The sequence below is a fragment of the Callospermophilus lateralis genome, chromosome 7 (assembly GCF_048772815.1).
Source record: "Callospermophilus lateralis isolate mCalLat2 chromosome 7, mCalLat2.hap1, whole genome shotgun sequence".
Classification (NCBI taxonomy): domain Eukaryota; kingdom Metazoa; phylum Chordata; class Mammalia; order Rodentia; family Sciuridae; genus Callospermophilus; species Callospermophilus lateralis.
Genome location: NC_135311.1, coordinates 133,479,917 through 133,501,319, shown reverse-complemented (window position 1 = coordinate 133,501,319; position 21,403 = coordinate 133,479,917). Strand labels below are relative to the sequence as shown.

Genomic DNA, 21,403 nt, shown 5'->3' with positions numbered 1-21,403 from the left:
AGGCTAGTGTTTTTACTCAGAGGTGTCCCCAGCGCCTAGCACGTGGCAGGCACTCACTAAACGCCTGCTGGATGAATAAATCAGACTGGAGCCCTCCGCGGAGTTCAGCTCGGATGTCAGCCTATTAGGTTTTTCGATCCCCGCATTCCTCCCCTTTTCTCGCGCTCCTTCCCTCCCACGCCTCCTTCCCACTCCTCCCCTGCCAATCCTCTCCTGCCTTCGCGCCTCCCCTGCCCGGCCCCGCCCCGCACTGCGTCGCGAAGGCGGAGGGAGTGAGGCGGGCTTTACGGCAGCCGCGTTGCGGCGGGGCGGGGCGCCGGGCGGCCGGCGCGCTTGGCGGCAGCGGTGGGAGGCAGGCCGGCAGGCAGACGGACTCGCAGGCGGGTGGCGGCGGCCGTGCTCGCTAGTGAGGGCGGGAGGGAGTGAGTCACTGAGCGTGTGTGAGGGAGGGAAGGAGCGAGCGAGCGAGCAGCCCGCGCCGTCCGCCCGCAGCACCAGCCAGGCCCCGCCGCCGCCCCGCGCCCAGGCCGGGCCGAGCCGAACCGAGCTGGGTCGGGCCCGGGCCATGCTGCTCACGGTGTACTGTGTGCGGAGGGACCTCTCCGAGGTGACCTTTTCCCTCCAGGTCGACGCCGACTTCGAGCTGCACAACTTCCGCGCGCTGTGCGAGCTCGAGTCCGGCATCCCCGCCGCCGAGAGCCAGGTACGCCGGGCAGCGAGCGGGGCGTCCCCGGAGCTGGCCCTCCCGGCCTCGGGGCCTCGCGCGTTCCCCTTGCTGCTGGTGGAGGACTGGGTGGGGGGAACGCGGACGGCGGTGCCCAGTTCGCCCCCGCAGCTGGGAGGGAGCCGGAATCCGTAGCTGCCCGGTCGGCTCCGCGGCATGGGGTGGGGTGCGGGCCGGGCGAGGGAAGGGAGGACCTGGCCGCGGACGCACCAGCTGCAGCGTGAGGGGCACGTGGACTGCCGGGCAGCCTTCCCCACCTTCTGGCTCTGTGGCCTCTTCATCCTTTCTAACCCCGAGTTTGGGGTGTCGCCGTAGACCCAAGCAGAAGCCCTTGGGATTGCAAGCAGGGTTCATACAGCCTGCTTCCCCAACCAGAAATACCAGTTTGGATGACTGGTAGACTTTTCCATCTATTTTTTAAAATTTGTTTGGTAGGGTGGGGTGAGGGTTCCTGCTTGATATACGCAGTTTGCTGTTAAATGTACTGATTGGCACTTTAGGGGAGGCAGCAAAAAAATAAATAAAAAGTTTTTTAAGACTACCTCGTTTTGAGGTCTTTGGAAATGCTTCCTCCCACTATCGCATGCGTTTTTGAGTTAAATTATTATTTTTTTTAGAAAGTAATCCTTGGTTCAACTCGGGTCATTTGTTTCTCTACTTTTTTCCTTGGTAGTAAGCCAAAGTCTCTCCTTCCAGGTTACAGCTCTGTTTGGGTCAGTTCAAAGCTCTGTGCTTTATAAGGATACTAGATTGAAAATGGCCTTGGTATCTTAGTGGGATTTGGTTTCATTTCCCTATCTTGCTTCTGGAAAGGAGTTCAGCTCCTTTTATAGTTTAAAATATGCAAAGTAATTTTTTCTCAAAATGCTTTTGGGCTACCAGTAGTCTTAATCAAACAGAATAGGTGAGAAACAGTAGGTGACAAGAACTTCTGAAGCCTTTACAGGAAAACACTGAGATTCTGACTTGATAAAGTGGGACTTGGGGGACATATTCCAAACATTAGGAAATGCAAGTCTTCCAAGGCCCTAGAATATAAATCTTGATTTCCCACCACAATTATGAAATAGTTCCAGAAACTGTTGCCCAACTACACAGCTTGTTCTACCCTGACTTATGGTAAACAAATGTGTCAATATTTTGTTCAGAAGTAGGATTCTTTACACAGTGTGAACTTTAGACCCTGGTATAAACCTATTCAGAACAAATTTCTTTCAGGGCCCAAGGTGTCATTCAAATGGGCAGTCTGGCAAGTGCTACAAAGAAACTGTAAGATTTTGGGTATTCCCACCCCTTTCTATAAAAAGTTAATACACAGAAACTCAGGGTCCAGTTTCTGCAATGCATCTCTCATGTGAAGAACCAGGAAAGGACAGTTTAAAAAGAGGACAAGTTGGGAAAATAAATTCTTAAGTTTTTGAAGGTGGTTTTTTTTTCAGTTTTTGTTCTTTTTTTTTTTTTTTTTAATTCTGTTTTAGTTGTTTTTTTCTCTAGTTACATTACCCTGATTGTAACCACCAATTGTAGGGGAAGTAAAAGAAAATAAAAAAGGCCGTAATCAATTTTGTTATTAGGTTTTGGGACAGGAGAGAGTGATTGTTTTAACTTCAGTTTTGGGGGGCAGAGTGGGGAGATATAGTTTGAGGAATGAAACCCAGGATCTCACTCATGGTCAGCAAACTACTACTGAAGTATGTCTCCAGCCCACTGCACTTTTTGAGATTGCTTAACAAAAAATTAAGGAAATTTAAAAAAAGGTGTCAGGTTGAAAGACAATCATATGATCAAGGCAGACACTGTCTTCTGCCAATTTGGAAATTTAGGAATTCCTTACTAGTTGAACAATTAAGTTAACTCTAAATTCTTCCTCTCGATTTTATATTTTTTGCATTTACTTTTTTCCCAAGCCAAATTAGCATATTAGAATCCTTGGGCTCCAGCTAATGTTAAGCCTGTATTAGATAACTGTAAACAGTCCCTGTTTTTCAAGTTTGTGCTCTTGGCTCCCTTGTAACCTGACAACATAGTATCTATTTTAAGATGTCTGGTGGTGGGTTTTCTTTCACTGGCTTGCCCATCAGGCAGGAACAGGATCCACCTTAGACACTTGAGTCATTTCCTTTGGGCAAATCATAAAGGTAAACATCATTATAGTTTTCCCCACAAATCCTCTTCACTTGTTTTAATCCACCCCACAATTGCCCTTTACCTTCCAGGGCGTCTTTTCCCTTTCTAGTCTGTTTACCTGTCTCTGTTCTCTGTGTCTCTGTTTTTTTGTTTGTTTTTGTTCCAGGGATTGAACCCAGGGGCACCACATGAGCCACATTTCAGCCCTTTTTATGTTTTTTTCTAAGTTGTTGAGGCTGGTTTTGGATTTGTGATCTTCTGTCTTAGCCTCCCTAATCACTGAAATTAAGGCATGTGCAATCACCATCAGGCCCTATTCTCGTTTCTTTGCTCCCATGCCTGACTCCGTTTTGTTCAAGGACCTTTTTTTTTTCCTTTTTTTTTTTTTAGCGAGTGCAGTGTGGGAATTGAACTCAGGGACTCTCAAACACTGAGCCACATCCCCAGCCCTATTTTTTGTGTTTTATTAGAGACAGGATCTCACTGAGTTGCTTAGTGCCTTGCCATTGCTGAATCTGGCTTTGAACTCAATATTCTCCTGTCTCAGCCTCATGAGCCACTGGGATTGCAGACATTTGCCACCTTGCCCCACTGCTCTTTTTTTGATGTTTCTGGTTTACCTGCCACTGTGTGTTCAGACCACCATTCTCCAGACATTTTCATCCACACATCCCTAGTAGTAAAATGTTTCATAACATATTTCTTGTTATGTATATAGTACATTATATATGTAAACTAATATTTTATGCACTGTATGTATGTATTATATCCTATATTGTATAACACGTATGCATTATTGTACGCGAATGTAATATCCTGTGTACATCAGTTGCATAATATACATGAAGTAGTATCTTATGTTGTTCAACATAACTATTCAGTTACAGAATAGAACTCAAGGAAGGATGACTTAAATGAAAATGAAAATTCTGGTATTTTTATTTTCTTTCCATATTCTTGAAGAATTGTTATGCATGCCATGCGCCACTTTGGACATCCTTGGTTTAGAATTTAGTCTTTGATATCAGCATCAGATGTGCATAAGCATACCCTTGGAAAGATGTTAATTTTTAACAGCTCTAGTCTGATTATAGTAGTTACAATGGAATGATAACAAATTTAGAATAGAAACCGTTTCCACTTCTGTGTGTGATTAAAGATGGGCATGTTCCCTCTCTCAGTACAAGTGTGGGCTTAGAAACCAGTCAGGGCTCTGTGTGGTGCTTTGATGCAGAATTGGCTGGGTGAACTTCAAACAATTATCAGGATTTAGCTTCTCTTTAAATTAGTGTCTTGGTATTTTTTAAACATCATTATAATTTGCCTCTGTAGGTGGCATGTACAGAATGGAAGGACCCTCGGGCTTTTTTAAATGCCAGGTAATAGCAGTAGCTGTGATCCTGGAAGTGCTGCTCTATCCAGCATGATTGGTGATTTGTGAAACACTGTTTTAAAAAGTGGAACTGAAATTTTCTATTTAACTAGTTTGGGCATGTTTATTTTCTCAGGTCATGTTCCCCCCCCCCTCCCCCTGATAAATACGGTATAGGAATCTTACAGAAAAAGATAAAGAAGAGCATGGTCACTTATTACCTCACAACCCAGAGAAATTATAGTTTACTTTTCCATGTATTTTCTTTCTAAGCTTTTTTACTTTTATAGTTAATGGGTGTTTTAAACATGATAGGTCCTAAACTGTAAAGTTTTTTTTTTTTTTTTTTGGTGATGGTGTTAGAGATTGAACCCAGGGCCTTGTGCATGCAAGGCAAGCACTCTACCAGTGCTATACCCCAGTCCATGTAAAATAATTTCTTACTTTCTTCAATCAGCACTACATTGTCAGCATTTTCCCATAACATTTCAAATTCTTTGCATTTATATATTTTCTATACTGGGGATTGAACCCCAGCCCTTTTCCATTAATAAATAAATTAATTTTTAAAGATATATTATTTAGTTGTCGATGGACCTTTATTTTATTTATTTTTCTGTGGTGCAGAGGATTGAATCCGGTGCCTCACACATATCAAGCAAGTGCTCTACCTCTGAGCTACAACCCCAGTTCCCGCTTTTTATTTTTTTGAGACAAGAGTTTCACTCAATTGCTGAGAATGGTCTCAAATTTGGTGATCCTTGTTCCTCAGCTTCCAGGGTTGCTGGGATAACAGGCCTGTGCCATGGGCCAGGCCAAATTTAATTCTTAATACCTGCATAATGCACCATTATATAGGTGTAGTGTAATTTATTCAATAGTTTTCCTGTTACTGGACTTTTGAACTGGGGAAAATTGGAAGCAGTTATGAATAATATCCATATGAATCGGCTTTGTCCCCCATTCCTGATTATTTTCTCAGAATAAATTGTTAGATACCAAGTCTCCAGGTCAAAAGCATAAAACTTTTTGAAAGACTTTTAGTAACTTGACAAATTGCCTCCTAAGAAGGTTGTAAAGTCAAATCGGCTGTTATATGTAAATATATGTAAATAACTTGGCATACTGTGGGCATACGTAGTAGTAGTAGTAGTAGTATGGTGCCACCAGATATAATTCTAAGATTTTGTGGCCAGTTCACGGTCCTTAGTGCTGGAAACGTATTGCCAAGATTTCTGTTAATTGGGGCTGGGGTTGTAGCTCGGTGGAAGAACACTTGCCTAGCATGTGTGAGGCACCGGGTTTGATCTTCTGAACCACATAAAAGTAAATAAAGGTATTGTGTTCATCTACAACTGAAAAACAAATTAAAAAAAAAAAAGATTTCTGTTAATTGAAGGCTTTAGCTCAGAGACCAGAAAATAGGTGTGGTGTGGCACATGCTTCTAATGCCATCTACTTCGGTGGTTGAGGCGATCCAAGTTTGTGGCCACCTTCAACATGTTAGCAAGACCCTCTCTCAAAATAAAAAGGACTGGGGATATAGCTCAGTCATAAAGCACTTGTGGGATCAATACCCAGTCCTTCAAAAAATAATAATAATAATAAGACCAGAAAACATTGGCTTCGTGATTAAAAGTTTGGAGTTGTATTAATTAACCTGTTGTTAAATGTTAAGAATAGAATTCAATTTCTAGGGTGTCTTCTCTAGAGTAAGTACTAGCAGTTGTACCATTTCTGTGGATTTAGACCTGAATAAAGTTCCTGTGGTATTTTCTTACAACTGGAGTCCTGAGCATTGTAGCTCTTTGAGTTCGGCTTGGCTGGTAGAGATTTGAAACTATTGGTCCAGAGATATGCTTGTTAAGTTAGTTAAAATCAGATTTGCTTTAGTACTCAGGCTACAAAATAATTGTTTTTCTTGTAATCTTAATTTATTTTGACAGTACAGGGGATTGAACCCAGGGCTTCATGCATGCAAAACAAGCACTCTTACTACTGATCTTCATCCCCAGACACTTTAATTGTATTTTTTTGTGGGGGGAGTGGGGCGGATTGGGTGCTGGGGACTGAATTCAGGGGCATTTGGCCACTGAGCCACATCCTCAGCCCTATTTTGTATTTTATTTAGAGACAGGATCTCTCTCTTAGCCTAGTGCCTCACCATTGCTGAAGCTGGTTTTGAACTTGCAATTCTCCTGTCTCAGCATCCTGAACCTCTGAGATTTCAGGTGTGGACCACCATGCCCCACAATTTTAAGCCCATTTTAACAAAAAGAAATGGGCTCTTTTTTTTTTTTTTTTTTTTTTTGGAGGGAGTGTACCAGGGAGTGAACTCAGGGGCACTTGACCACTGAACCATATCCCCAGCCCTATTTTATATTTTATTTAGAGACAGGGTTTCACTGAGTTGCTCAGTAGCCTCACTTTTGCTGAGGCTGGCTTTGAACTCGCGATCCTCCTGCCTTAGTCTCCTGAGAAGTAGTTCTTTGTTGCAATCAACTAAGCTTTAGTTTAGTTTGTCTTACTCATGTATTTAGACTAAAATGGAGCACACCTGCTATTTCTTCTGTAAGCAATGTTTGCTCCTCCCCTGGGTTCTTATTCTGTATTTCTAGGAAATAGGGGGTGTTAGCAGCACTCCATGAATAATAACACTTCATGTTAGTGTCTGTCTGGACCTTACAGTTTCATTGTTCCTTTAAAAAGTGATATTGTCTCCTGAGGAAATGTTGCGGTAACTAAGCAGCAATGGATCCATGTGTAGCATTTGTAAAATGGGAATCCAAAGTGGCAGTGTGTCTGCCCCCTTTCCTGCCGGATGCTGAGTATCAAATCCATAGACTTGGTATGCTAGCAAGTGAGTTATCACCAGCCCTGGTGTGTGTGTGTGTATTTGTTTATTTTGGTACTGGGAACTGAACCCAAGGGCATGTTACCACTGAGCTAAATCCACAGTCCTTTTTATTTTGATACAGGGTCTGGCCAAGTTGCCCAGACTAGCCTCAAACTTGGGGATCCTACTGCCTCAGCCTCCTGAGTTGCTGGGATTATAGGCACACCCCGCTGTGCTTGGCCCAGGTGCTTCCTTATATTCAGGGCAAGGGCAGCATTTTGATCCTCCTGGCAAGTATAGAATATAGGTTCTCAGTGGTGATGGATGGCTCAGTATCCCTTGTTAAAGTCATTAATTCACCAGCTCACTTTGGGGTTATGTTTGGGAAGTTTTATGGTACTAGAGAAGAGAATGGGTTTGGTTTTAGGGTTAGGAGGGGTTTTTTATACATGTCCAGCCACACACAAGTACACCCACCCTTTATTTTTTGGAGGCTTAAATGTCAAGTTGATGTGGTTCCAATCTCAATTCACTTTTTTTTGGTTGGGGTTCTTTAACACTGAGCAACATTTCTAGCCATACACTAATATACCCTCTTTTTTTGGACACAGGATCTTAGGGCCTAAGTTACTTATAGGCTAGCTTCAAACTTGGAATCCTCCTGTGTCAGCCTCCCAAGTTACTGGCATTACAGGCATGCACCTCCATACCCATTTCTCTCAGTTTACTTCTAATAGCCATGTGGCCTCTGTTTCCTGGTCCATAAAATGGGACAAATAATGCCTGCTTCATAAAATGATTATGATACCCAAATGAGGGGACAAAGTGGGAGGCTGAGAACCTGGCTTGCTGCTAGCTTGGTAGAGGTTCACTCAGTGGTAACTGGCTCCTGTTTTAATCCAACAGGATTGATTGGCCAGATGGGTGGGCACCAGATGTTACATACTGTAGCTGATATTCCCAGGCAGGAGTGAAAGGAGACATACATGAGACAATTTTCAACTTGTCCCATTACCATAGCACACAGTCTGTGGTCTGGTGCAGGAATATTTTTGTAATTCCAGCATCTTTTTTTTTTTTTCTTCCAGTGTTGGGAATGGAAACAAGGGCCACATGCTTGCTAGGCAAGCCCACTGAGCTCTGTCCTCAGCCCTACAGTCTTCCCGATCTTCCTGAGTTGATTTCTCATTGTAAATAAATAATTTTTCTTTTATCAGTAGATTGAGAACGTGTCTTGGGAGATCAATCACATCTCTACATATACTGACAGTTGTGTTTCTGAACCTAGGAAGTTAACTAAGTAGGCCCTAGATGTTGGGGGACTTCATTACAGTGGCTTCACAGTGTGGGAGCCACCAAGTACAAGCCTGACTATGGAGCATATCTCTGGTAACCTCTTCCTTATTGCATACCTCACCCATGACACTTGTCACTTCTGACTTACAGTGGTTTCTCCATGCCACACAAATTATAATACGACTCTTGGCTGTATTGCAAACGATGTGTTGATCTTGATGTACTTTTACTGTGAGATGTGAGGCATATGCCCAGGGTGATAGTGACAGTCACAGTCTGTTAAGGAGTCTTACTCTTCAGGTTGAAGGTGAGACTCACAGTATTTAATCTATTCATGTGTGAGACATATGAAGTATAATTGGACCTCAAGTTCTGAAAACGAGTTTTTTCACTTACCCCTAGAAGAATTTGCTTATGGAGGGTTAGTTCTTTTGCTCAGCACAGTTCTGAGAGCAGATAAGACAGAATCACTCCCCAACTCTGGTTTAAATGCTGTAATGCTGTATCTTTTTTTTTTTTTTTTTTTTTTTTGTACTGGGGATTGAACCCAGGGGCATGTAACCTTTGGAGCCCTTTTTTCCTATTTTTTTTTTTTTTTTAAATTGTGTTTAAAGGACAGGTTCTCACTGAATTGTTTAAGATCTCTCTAACTTGCTGAGGCTGGCTTTGAACTCATGATCCTCCTGCCTCAGCTTCCCAAGTCACTGGAATTACAGGCATGTGCTATTGCATCTGGCTTAAATGTTGTATCTTTAGTTTCTGTGCCAGGTAATTTTATGAGGAGAGCTTTGAGAAGAGGTGAGGGAGCATTGTAGCATGATAGTATAGCAGAAAGAAGTGAAAGGGACAGCTGTAATGATTATCTAGCCCAGCTGCTTGCCTGACAAATGGGAAATGGGAGGCCTGTACTAGCTGAGTGGCAGGCCCTTTGGTTATTGGCAGGGCCAGGGGAGAACTTAAATTCCTCAGTTTGTATGTGGACCAGTGTAAAGTAGCTCTGTAAGGAGAAAACCTTTCAAAGCCCCAGTTTATTCTGACTGCTTCTTTGGAGTATTAAAGCAGGACAGGTTTTATTATAGTATGCTTTTGTGTGTCCATTTTTTTTTCTTTCACAACATATTTTTTGTTCTTTTAAGATTTTATTTTGTTTGTTTGTTGTGTGGAGGACTGAACCCAGGGCCTTGTATGTGCTAGGAAAATGCTGTGTCCCTGAGCTACATCCCCAGCCCTTTTTCACTTTATATTAACACAGGGTCCTGCTATGTTGCCCAGGCTGGCCTAGAACTTAAAATCCATCTGCCTCCTGAGTTGTGCCACTGCACCCTGCTGCCTTTGCCTTCAATGTTTGAGTGTTGATTTATATATCATAAAAAACATCATTTTTTTTCCACCTATGTTGAATTGTTCTTTTTGAATTTCTTTTCACTTTTTTATTTTTCCCTTATAAACATAAGAATGTGTATAATAAAACTTTGGGGATGGTGAGATGAAAGAATGCAGGAAAGCTGGTATTTGAGAACTTTTTAGACTTGCCAGTGTACAAGTCACTTTAAAAAGGTATGTGATGGAGCTGGGGATATAGCTCAGTTGGTAGAGTGTGTGCCTCGCATGCACTAGGTCCTGGGTTCAATCCCCAGCACCACACACACACACACACACACACACACACAAAAAGTACATGTTATTTAATAGTACTATGGTTAGCATATTGAGAATAAATAATTCCAGTTTTCTTCCTGCTGAGAATTAAAATTAAGTTTAAAATTACATTCATTATTTTATAAATTCATCTTTTTAAAAAATATTTTTTTACTTGTTGGGGCTGGATATATAGCTCAGTTGATAGAGTGCTCTCCTTGCATGCACAAGGCCTGGGTTCAAACCCCAGCACCACAATAAATAAATAAATAAATAAATAAATAAAAATGGTTGTTGATAGACCTTTATTTATTTGTATGTGGTGCTGAGAATCAAACCCAGTGCCTTACACATGCCAGGCAAGTGTGCTACCACTGAGCCACAGCCACTGCCCCAATTCATCTTTTTTTTTTTTTTTTTTTTTTTTTTATTCCTGTGTGTATGCTTGAATTCACAGAAAAATGTGACTCAAAGGACTGGCTAGAAATAGGGGTTTACAAACCATCTTAACGAGGGGAGGGGTCAGGATTTCAAAGGCAATTCATCTTTTAGTTCAAATATTTGAACATCAGTTGCAGAAGAGACCCTGTTCTAACATTTGTGATATGGTCAATGAAGCAAAGTCATCCCCAAGTAGCTTACATTTTAGTGGAACAGAAAGACAACAAGAAAGCAAATTAATAGTATATTAGGTGACAGTACATTTTATTTTGAAAATTTATTTATTGTGGTGCTTACACATGCTAGGCAAGCACTCTGCTACTTAACTAGACCCCCAGCCTGTGGTGGGGTCCATTTTATACAGGGTACTAGGGAAGAGTTCTGAAGATGTAATATTTTATCCAAGATCTAAAATAGTGAAGGGAGAGAGGAACAAGTGAACAGCCCTGAGGGACAGTAGACCCTGTTGAGGAATCGCAGTCTCTGCATGAGGTAAGGGCAGACAGGAAGACCTTCAGATTTCCTCTTAGTGGGATGAGAACCATCAGAGGGCCTGCATCGGAAGGGTGGTCCTTTGCTTTGCACCATGTTACTTCCCAGTGCTTTATGCTGCTCAATCTTTTCTTGTTATAGATCGTTTATGCCGAAAGACCTCTCACAGACAACCACAGATCATTGGCGTCTTACGGCTTGAAAGATGGGGACGTTGTGATTTTACGACAGAAGGAGAATGCAGACCCTCGGCCTTCAGTGCAGTTCCCAAGTAAGATGGCGCCTCCTGTCTAGCATCCCCTCACGTGAGCAACAGTAGTTAGCAGAGTATAGTGGTTCTGAGTTTGGGATTTATCATGGAGCCAGACTACTAGGGTACAGATCCTGACTCTGCTTCTTTATAACCTTGGACGTGGTTTGACTTCTAATTTGGCTTTCTCTTCTATAAGAAAGGTGCCATAATTACTTAACTCTAGCTCTTAAAGCTGAAGTGAGAATAACACCTTTGGCACGTAGCAAGCCTTCAGTAAATGTTTGCTTCTGTTGTTATCAGTGATGATGATAGTCTTTTTTTTCTTCTTTGATTGGATTTTTTTAAACTATGCGATTTTTTTTTTTAGTCATACATGATAGCAGAATGTATTTTGACATATAATACATACATGGAATGTACATACATCAATCATAATTTCTATTCTGCTGCCAATGATGATAGTCTTTCTTCTGGGAGGAGTTTGGGACTATGTAGCCTGTCATTCCAGTTCTCTTTTGCTGTTCTGTGTCTGGCCAACAGTGTACTGCCTTTGTGAAGCTTCTTATAGCCAGGCAGGAATTGGCATCCATGCTTCATATGCACTCATAGAACTTGGTTGTGGTCTCTCTTTACAATTTTCATCAACAGAAGAAGCTTATATTTTACATAGCTAGTAAGCAAAAGGCACAGGAATTAAAATGTGGTGCTTTTTCCATTATACCAGACTTGGTAAACTTTAAGCAGCTGAACCATCAAGTTTGGTTCTTTCATACCAGAACTGTATTAATCATGTGAGAAGAAATTGTTATGTGTCTTGGCTGTCTGCATTTAGATTTAGGAGATTTCTGTGTCCCTGAAATAACAGGCAGAATTGTGGGTATCCACCTGTACATTCTTTCAGTGGTGAGAAGATCCTTCGTTTCCTTAGATACTCATGATCCACAACATGTTTATTAGATCCTTGTGTCGAACTACTTGTTGGGAGGTACTGGTTTTTTCCACTCTCTGCCATAGTTTGTCACCATTCTCTAAACAGTGTTAACCAGCAGGTCACTTGGTTTTAAAGTCTATGGTAACATATGATAGGAGTCTTGGGTGATGAGACTCAGCCTGGAACACAGTGCTTCCATTCAGCCTGAAACTGGAGCTGTGTAAGACAATTAAGCACTGACTTCTTCAGATCTGGATTGCATTAGTCCCTTGGGGCTACTGCTAAACTTTACAAAGAGTAGTGGTTCAAGTATGCTAATCAACAAAAACCAAATCTTTCTTTGGTTAATTTGTTGAGGTTATTAGTACTGGAGAGTCACTGTTTTTTTTCTGTGTTGTTTCCTTGTGGACAAGACAGTCAATATGTTGTTAGTGGGAGGGATCTGGTTTACAAAGTAAACAAGTTTTTCCGAATAGTTTTGAAGTGAGTGGACTATCAAGATAATGTGTAACAGGGGTAGAGATAAAATTTCTTGACCTGCCAAGAAGCCCCGTCCATATGTTTTGTTAGTTAGTGTAGATTAGTGACCTCACAGAGATCGTGCTGTTTGTTTTCAGTAGTTGTTGTGTCTGTCTCTCTCTCCAAAATATGCATCAGTTGAAGTCTATTTGAAGACAGTAGCTTGTTGAACTCATACTGCAAGGCCAAAATTTTAGGCCTGAGTTTAACCTGTCCTTTTTTTGTATTTGAGGTCCTTTTGCACCAGAATTTGGACAAGTTTGACCATTAAATATATTCTGGGGGGAGCTAGATGTGGTGGCAATTACCTGTAATCTCATCGACTTAGCAGGCTGAGACAGGAAGATCGCAAGTTCCTGACCAGCCTTAGCAACTTAGTGAGACCCTGCCTCAAAATTTAAAAAAAAAAATTGAAAAATGTAGATTTACTCAAGCTTGTTGCCCCATTCTAGCTCTGCTTATTTATTTTTCCTTTTTCTTCTTTTTTTTATAACAACTTTATAATTCATATACCATATTATCCACCCATTAAAGGATACAATTCAGTGGTTTTTAGTATATTCACAGTTGTGCAACTATCACTACAAGTAATTTTAGTTCATTTTTATCACCTGTACTTACTAGCAGTCTTTCATATTTTCCGAATGCTCCACAAGTCTGCTTTCTGTCTCTTGGCATGTATTCTTTCTGAACATTTTGTGCAATGTGTAGGTCTTTTATGTAAGGAATAGGGCTCCTGCACTTTTTTTATATATATATAATTTTTAGTTGTTGATGGACCTTTATTTTTATTTTATTCATTTATTTGTTTGAAGTGCTGAGAATTGAACTCAGTGCCTCACACATGTGAGGTAAGAGCTCTACCACTGAGCCCTAGCCCCAGCCCTGCTCTTTCTTTTTAATAAGGTCAGCTCAGCCTAGAGTACAGCACCTGGGAATTGTAGTCTTTAAACCTGTGACAGCTTTTGGTGGACCCAGCAACAAGAGCCTGTGCAGTTCCTTTTCTTCAGTTTTTCTCTCCTATAAAGTGATTGTACCCACTAGCTCCAAGATAATGAGAAGAGTAAATGGTGATGTACAGATGAGTGTATAAATTCAAAGAACTACTAAGAGCTCTTCCATTGGGCATAGTGGCTCAGGTCTCTAATGCCAGTGACTCTAGAGGCTAAAGATGGGAGTATTGCAAGTTTGAGGCCAGCCTTGAAACCTAGGGAGACTCAGTCTCAAAAAAAAGAAAGAAAAGAAAAATAGAACCGGGCATATAGCACAATGGTAGAGTGCTGCTGGGCTCAATTCCTAGGGTAGGTTGGAGGGACTTCCCCCAAATCAATGTATTTAACACAGACTTGCAGAGTTTAGCATCCAGTGTTTATGCGGTTCACTTGGTATGTATTGTGTTCTACCTCAAGTGGCAGAACTCTTTGAAGCATGTTAAACCAGACTAGGATTTTTCTCAAGACCCACATCCAGAGTTATGTAATTATATTTATTGAGACTATCTTTAATTTTCTAGAAACATAATAAATACTTGTTAACCTGGTCTGAGATAGTTTTAAGCCCAAAATTTGTGGTTACTACCATTGCCTGCTCTCCTTTCTATTCTTTCCTGTTGGTTGACTCTTAGTGAGATTCCAAGTAAGAAAGAACAATGGGGAAAGCCATTCCTGTCTGCCATTACCATTGGCCACTGCATACCACATTTGAGCGAGTATTGACTGTTTCCTTTAAGTACTTGTTTTTTGGAGTCATTTGGATAAAGGTGATTGGTTTTTTGATTTTCTTCCCGCAGCAGACCTACCCCGGATAGACTTCAGTAGTATAGCCGTGCCTGGCACATCGAGCCCCCGGCAGCACCTGCCTCAAGGAGCACAGCAGCCCCACTCATCTCCTGGAGAAACAACATCCTCTCCTCAGGGCTTGGACAACCCTGCCCTGCTCCGAGACATGCTGCTGGCCAATCCACACGAGTTGTCCTTGCTGAAGGAGCGCAACCCGCCCCTGGCGGAGGCGCTGCTCAGTGGAGATCTTGGTAAGCTTCTATGTGTGTAGGGTTGGAGGTGAGGTGATTAGTTGGCCATATTGGTGGTCTTGTGTGAGGTGTGAATCAGTGCTAGTGTTCGAGGCTGCGTGAAGGGCAGTAGTAGGCTGTAGAACTGAGACCCTCTGAACTGGTCTCTACTTTGTTTCTCATTGTTTTAGCAGCAACTGAGCCAGGTTCTGATATTTTGACCTGCTCAGTTAGATCTTCAAGTTCAAGATCTCCAGGAAGTGAGCTTATCCCAGCTGAAGAGCTTTTAGTTTAGGACACCAAAATAATTCCTTCCTCAATTGTATTTTTCAGTTGAGGTGGCGTTTACTTACAGAGAAGTACACAGATTTGAAGTTTTTAATTCATTGTGTTTTGACAAACTATGTAACACCAATAAGATACAGAACTTGTTGTTTACTCTAGAAAGCTTCCTTGTGTTCCCTTCTAGTCATTTTCCTCCCCCGGAGGCTGCAATGGATACTCAGTATAGATTGGTTTTGTATATTTTTGAACTTGCTGTATATGTAATCATAGCGTGTATGATCCTTTGTGTTAGCTTTTTTTTTTTTTTTTTTTAAGAGGAGAGGGAAAGAGAGAGAGAATTAATTTTTTTTAATATTTATTTTTTAGTTTTAGTTTTTCGGCGGATACAACATCTTTGTTTGTATGTGGTGCTGAGGATCGAACCCAGGCCGCATGCATGCCAGGCGAGCGTGCTACCACTTGAGCCACATCCCCAGCCCCCTTTGTGTTAACTTTTTACTTCACTGAATTCTTGGATTTGGCCGTATTGTGTGTGCTAATAGTTCAAATGACCATGACCTTGGTTTCTTTGGTTATCATACCTAATTGCCAGAGAAGATGGTTATAGCACATTTAAGTTTATACATTTCATGCACCACCATTTAAAAAATGGCAAAATACTTACATCTTGTTGTAGCAAGCAGTAATTTTTTGTTTTGTTTTCCGTTTGCTGATTTTCCTACTTTTTCCCCATCAGTACACACAATACACTGGTAGACTAACATTGGTTTGCACTTAATTTATGTGGCCTAAGGCACAGTGTTACCAAGGAAATGAAGATAGAAAAGGAGAAAGGGGATTATAGAGTGCTCTGTTTTTTTCTTAGGTAACAGGATAATGAGGACAGTGGGCAGGGAGGCTTAGAGACACTTACGTGCCATTCAGACAGTCATTCCTTACTGGCTAAATTGAAAAGTTATCTGAGTAGAAACAGTACACAATGGGCAACTTGTTACAAAAATGGAAGATTTTTGATAATTCGTTTTTTCCCTTTTTCTTTTTTAACAGTACTGGAGATTGAACCCTAGGTACACTGAGCCAGTTTCTTTTTTTTTTTTTTTTTTTACTTATATTTTGAGGCAGGACCTCACTAAGTTGCTGAGACTGAAATTGAACTTGAGATTCTTCTGTTTTAGCCTCCTAAGTCATTGGATTGCTGGTGTGCACTATCACACCCATCTGAAAATACTGTGTTTCTTTGTACTGAATTTAAATGAAAAAACAGTGATGCCTCAGAAATTAGAAAGAAAATGCTCATTTCAAAAAATTTTTAGGCATCCTGTCCATGTCTTTTGTGTGTGTGTTTGTGTGTGTGTGTGTGTGTGTGTGGTCCTGGGGATTCAACCCAGGGGATTCAAGGCAAGCACTTTACCTACTGAGCTATATCCCCAGCCCCTCTGTACACATCTTTTACAGTCGAATTTTGAGAAATTGTTTAGTGTGGGCTAGATATGGTGGCCTCACACCTGTAATTTCAGCTGCATAGGAGACTGCGGCAGGAGGATCACAAGTTTAAGACTGGCCTGGGCAAGTTAGCAAGACTACTATCTTAGAATGGATGAGGATATAGCTACGTGGTAGAGCAACCCTGGGTTTACTTCCCAGTACCACTCAAATAAAAAATTGGTGTGGAAAATTACTGGTAAATAATGCAAATAGAGTGCAGCTTAAGATTTTTTCTCCCTTATTTTTGAAGAGAAATTTTCCAGGGTTCTAGTAGAGCAGCAGCAGGACCGAGCCCGGAGAGAACAAGAAAGAATTCGTCTCTTTTCTGCTGACCCCTTTGATCTTGAAGCTCAGGCAAAGATAGAAGAAGATATAAGGTAATGATCTGTTCACCTTAAGAGCAAGCCTCAGAGCATCTGGGTTTCCCACACTGCAGGACATCTGGCATTGGCTGGACATCTGCTTGGAGGTAGCTTCCCTGTTTCAAAGTTGAGATAATAACATGTCTTTTAGGTAATTCTTCTATTTTCCTCACATTTTGATCCAACATTACAAAGGTCCAGGTGTCTAACTTAATGACTTTCATTTTTTTCAAGAAGTGTTACAAAGGTAGTAGACTAAGCACATAGATAGATTCAGCTCCAGGTTGGTGACCCCAGGACTAAGTAGAAACCCCATTTGGTGAGATGGCTAGGCTGATTATAGAGGCTGATTTGATTTTTTTCCTTAGACATGTTGTGTGTGTCCTGATTAAATTCATGGCTTGAAGATGATTGGATTAACAAAATAGCTCTGCTCGGTGGGGCCCTGTCATCCTACTGTTTTCCTTTGCTGTTCTTGTGCTGGCCAATTAGCTGACAGCCGGACTCACTTCTAGCTCCAGTTCTATGGTGTAGTGGTCCTCACCTTGGATTGCATTAAAGCACACAAGCTTCTTTTAAAAATGCAGATGCATGGGCCCTTCTAATGGATCAGAATTCTTCAGGAGTGGAGCCTAAGCAAGTGCAGTCTGCTAGTGCCAGCCATGGCACATCACTAGTCACAAGTAAGGTGCTATTTGAATAGAAGAACAGCTAAGCCTCCCCACCAATTTAGTTTCTGTTACTAATTATAAAGGTCTTAGTTTAAATACGAAGAACATAACTGAACCAGTATGCCAGTTAGACTGTGTAGGATAGGGGCTTTTATGGGGCTATTTTCTTATCTTTGATCACTTAAATGAGGCCTAACTTGGTTTTTGTATTTCTGTTACTTGGAAGTCAAATAATGCTCTTTTATTTCTTATTTCTTTGACTACACTTGAAATCAAAGAAAGGTGAATTGTGTGCCAAAATCAGTTGATAGTTCTGAGCTATTCACTCATGTTCTTGTTGACTTCTGTTAATTGTATGAGAGAGAGATAGTAAGCATCTTTGAGAAATATCTCACTAGTAAAGCTACCTAGGGAGAGCACAATATAGAAGATACTGCACTGAGGCTATAAGGGAGACCTGGCGGGTCAAGAATAGTTGTGCTTAGCCCAGGAAGCAGAAGGGGTGGGAAGGCGTCATAGGCAAACTACAATTCCGAGCTGTTGAAGAACAGAAGTGAAATGGAGCATGTCCATATGGCTCATGTTTCCTTCCATGGGTGGGGTAAAGGAAATTGAGTAATGCATCCATTCTTGAAAGGAGAAAACCTTGTTCCTCTGAAGAAGCTCTTCATATACAGAACCCAGAATAGCCAAAGTAACTGGTATTATTTTAGAGGATTTTTTGCTAAAAACTTAAATTGGAATTGGAGTCAATTCAGGATCAGGGTACACAATGAGTTTTAGGTTATTTCTAAAATTAATAATGAGCAGCAGGATAAAATCTATGTAATTATATCAAATGCCTATTAAAGTTTTATCTGGCGTGTCACATAGGGTATGTGTACTCTGAGCTGCAATAGCCTTCTTATTTGCCTAACTAAATTAAACAAGGGTGCCTTTGACTTTCTGGGAAGTTTAATATTTTATTATAGAACACCTGATTAAGCAGTCAGCTCAGTTGAGCTGGAGTGTCATTACAGAAAGGACAAGTATTGTAGGTTGGAGCAAGGGTCAGCAGACTTTTCCATAAAGGACTAGTTGTAAATATTTTAGGTTTCGTCGGCCGTACGATCTCTGAGCCTGGACTCAGCTCTGCCCCTGCTGTTTAAGAGCAGCCATAGACAGTGGACAACACGTAAAGTGCATGGTGTTGCTGTGTTCACATAAAAATGTGGTAACTCATACTGATACTGGGCTGCAGTTTGGCAGCCCGTGGTTGACAGTGTAGTTTACCACCAATCTTGGATCCTGTTGTTTCTTCAGGTAAGTTGTGCAACTGCTGACCTGGTGGCATTTGGTAGTACTTGTAGGAAGAAGTTGGGAATGAAGTTGGGAGTTGCTGGAGTGAGCCACGACTCCCTTTTACATGCTTCTCTTGTATAAGAATTAGTTATGCTGAATTTTTAAAGAAATGATTTGATGAGCCTGGTGAACCCATAGTAAGTGTATGCAGCTTTCAGCAATAGATAGAGGCATGTTTTGAACATCTGCTCTTCCACCACTAGTTTTGAACATCTGCTCTTCCACCACTAGCTTTACCCCTCTCAGCCCCTGTGATGGGAGGAAATTATCATTATCCTCATTTTATAGGTAGAGTTAGGTGTACACAGCCAGTACAGTTCAGACAGTCGAAGTACCTGTGTGTTGGGTGCAATGTGTTAAATGGGCTGGGTTCGGGGAGTATATTTACTGCCCAGTAAGTCCTCAGTGAAAATTGGAGCTTTTATGAAATTCTAACATTGTATAATAAAGATGGTCATGACCCTGCCCTCCAGAAGTTTATTTTCCTACTTTTGAGCATATTTGTTTTACATGAGGGTAATTTTGGTGCCTTTAGATTTTCTGCCCGCTGCAGATCTCATCACCTCCTACTAAACCCTTCTGTAGGATAGAACACCAGTTTCTATCCCATGACTCAGCTGCTCTAGTTAGCGCAGAAGACATGTACAAACCTGTTGTTAACATCGTGACTTTGAAACAGATCTCTCTTCTTGGAAACGGTGCTTCAGTGCGCCTGGTTTTGGTTTGTTACAGGCAACAGAACATTGAGGAGAACATGACCATAGCCATGGAAGAGGCTCCGGAGAGCTTTGGCCAAGTAGTGATGCTCTATATCAACTGCAAGGTGAACGGACACCCTGTGAAAGCCTTTGTTGACTCAGGTGACGGCTCCATCTTTTGTATCTCAGTGCCCCCACATCCTGATCTGACCCTGGAGTGTTTGCTTAGACATCATTTATTAAATTGCTTCTTAACCATTTTTCTATTTTGCAGTGTCTCCTTTATCTTCCTGCCTCCCCTTATTTAGCACCCCTAATTTTCTCAGGCAATTCTATAAGAAATTGGGAGTAATAGATTTAGAATAAGAAGCTGCAGGGAGGAGCTCTGTAAGGTATAGGTCAAAAATATTTCAACCTGGTCTGTGTGCCAGCACCTGGTCAGGAGCTGTGAGGAGTATCAGGCCAAACAGGGTACAGAACTTAGCGGCCAGGCAGGAAAGGGAGCTTGCCTCTCAGGGCTGAAGGTAGTCTATCTATTAATTTGCACCTCTTCTCCCAATAGTAACTCTTTGCTTTTTAGCATGAGCACACTGTGACTGCCCCCTGGGGTGTGACCAAGTGTCTTGGGCATCCTGGTTTCTGTGTTTCATTCCAGGCTGTAGAGTAGGGCAAGTCCTGGAACAGAGAAGCCCCTGCTCAGATGAGTGGCCTCCCTTTGTTCACCAGATACCCTGAGCATATACTTGCTTTAGCTGTTGTCATGAGTTTGTGTCTTGAGATGCAAACATTCTTGGGAGTTTTTGTTTTTTCGGCGGGGGGTGGGGTGGGGTATTGTTACTAGGGATTGACAGCTGAGCCACATCCCTGTCCCATTTTTATATTTTATTTAGAGACAGGGTCTCGATGAAGACAGGTTCATGCTTAGGGCTTTGCAAAGCTGCTGAGACTAGGGTGAACTTGTGATCTTCCTCCCTCTGTTTCCCAAGCTGCTGAGAGTACAGGCATGAGCCATTGTGCCCTTTGAGAAGTAAATCTAATGATTGGGCTTTAGAGATAAAGTGCCTGTGCTGAGTGCTCAGTGGGAAGACTTACTCACCAGGGTTCAGAGGGCTCCGGCGTGAGTGCAAGAGAGAAACCCACGTGGGAACCTGCTTTACCACCCATCCGTAATGTGCCAAGCGCCATGCCAGCTATTCATGAGTACCATCAGGCCATTGTCTTTCATCCTCAGACCATCCCAAGAGTTGTGTTCCTGTTTTTCAGAAAGGAAATGGCTGGGAGAGGTAAAGTCCTCTCCTAGGCATGCAGAGTTGATGTGTGGTGGAGTGTGATTCATGCCTAGGTCTGCTTATTGCCAGAACTCTTCACCATTGCGCCAAGCCAGCTGAGTGTTGGGTGGGCATAAAGATCATATTCTCCTTCTGACTGGAACGTGCAGAGCATATTCCCAAAGAGAGGATGTTTAAGCTGAAGCGTGGGAAGAGGCAGGAGAGCAAGGAAAGGGCCATTCACCCTGGAGTGCTTACTTTAATTATTGTAACTATTTAATTAACAACTAATTAACTATTTTGAAGTAAGGTGAGGAAGGAGGAAATAAAAAGGATTGCCCTCTTAAAATCCCTTTTTCTTGACTATTTCTAGGCCTTGTTGAGTCTTTCCTTTCTCAAATGCCAGGAGCTTTCCGTGCTAGTCAGGGGTAGGGTTCTAATGGGTGAACTGAACAGGATGTGCTCGATTGAATGAGAGGTGGAGTTGCTTAGGGGAAAGTAGGTCTTGAATTGGGCCTTGTAGGTAGCAGGGTAGGGACCCAAGGGAGCTAGAGGCAAAGGGATCAAGGTCCTGCTCTTGACAACCTGGGGAGGGGCAGTGCAAGACTTGGATAGAAACACTGGGGTGTGGTTTGACAGTCTTAACACAGAGCAGA

The 21,403-nt window shown here is 42.0% G+C and overlaps 1 protein-coding gene across 4 annotated transcripts in view; it reads left to right on the top strand.

The window, feature by feature from the left end:
- Window positions 1-376: 376 nt before the first annotated feature.
- Window positions 377-21,403, top strand: part of LOC143403280 (protein DDI1 homolog 2) — a 40,087-nt gene continuing 19,060 nt past the window's right edge. For 2 of the 4 annotated variants that reach the window (XM_076861228.2, XM_076861232.2), the window contains exons 1-5: window positions 377-703; window positions 11,068-11,197; window positions 14,419-14,658; window positions 16,658-16,784; window positions 19,514-19,641. In XM_076861228.2, coding sequence (XP_076717343.2) covers window positions 566-703; window positions 11,068-11,197; window positions 14,419-14,658; window positions 16,658-16,784; window positions 19,514-19,641 — 763 coding nt within the window. In that variant the 5' untranslated portion in view covers window positions 377-565. Of the gene's footprint in view, window positions 704-11,067; window positions 11,198-14,418; window positions 14,659-16,657; window positions 16,785-17,398; window positions 18,743-19,513; window positions 19,642-21,403 lie in introns of those variants that run through there. The other 2 variants (XM_076861230.2, XM_076861229.2) reach the window with 2 other exon arrangements.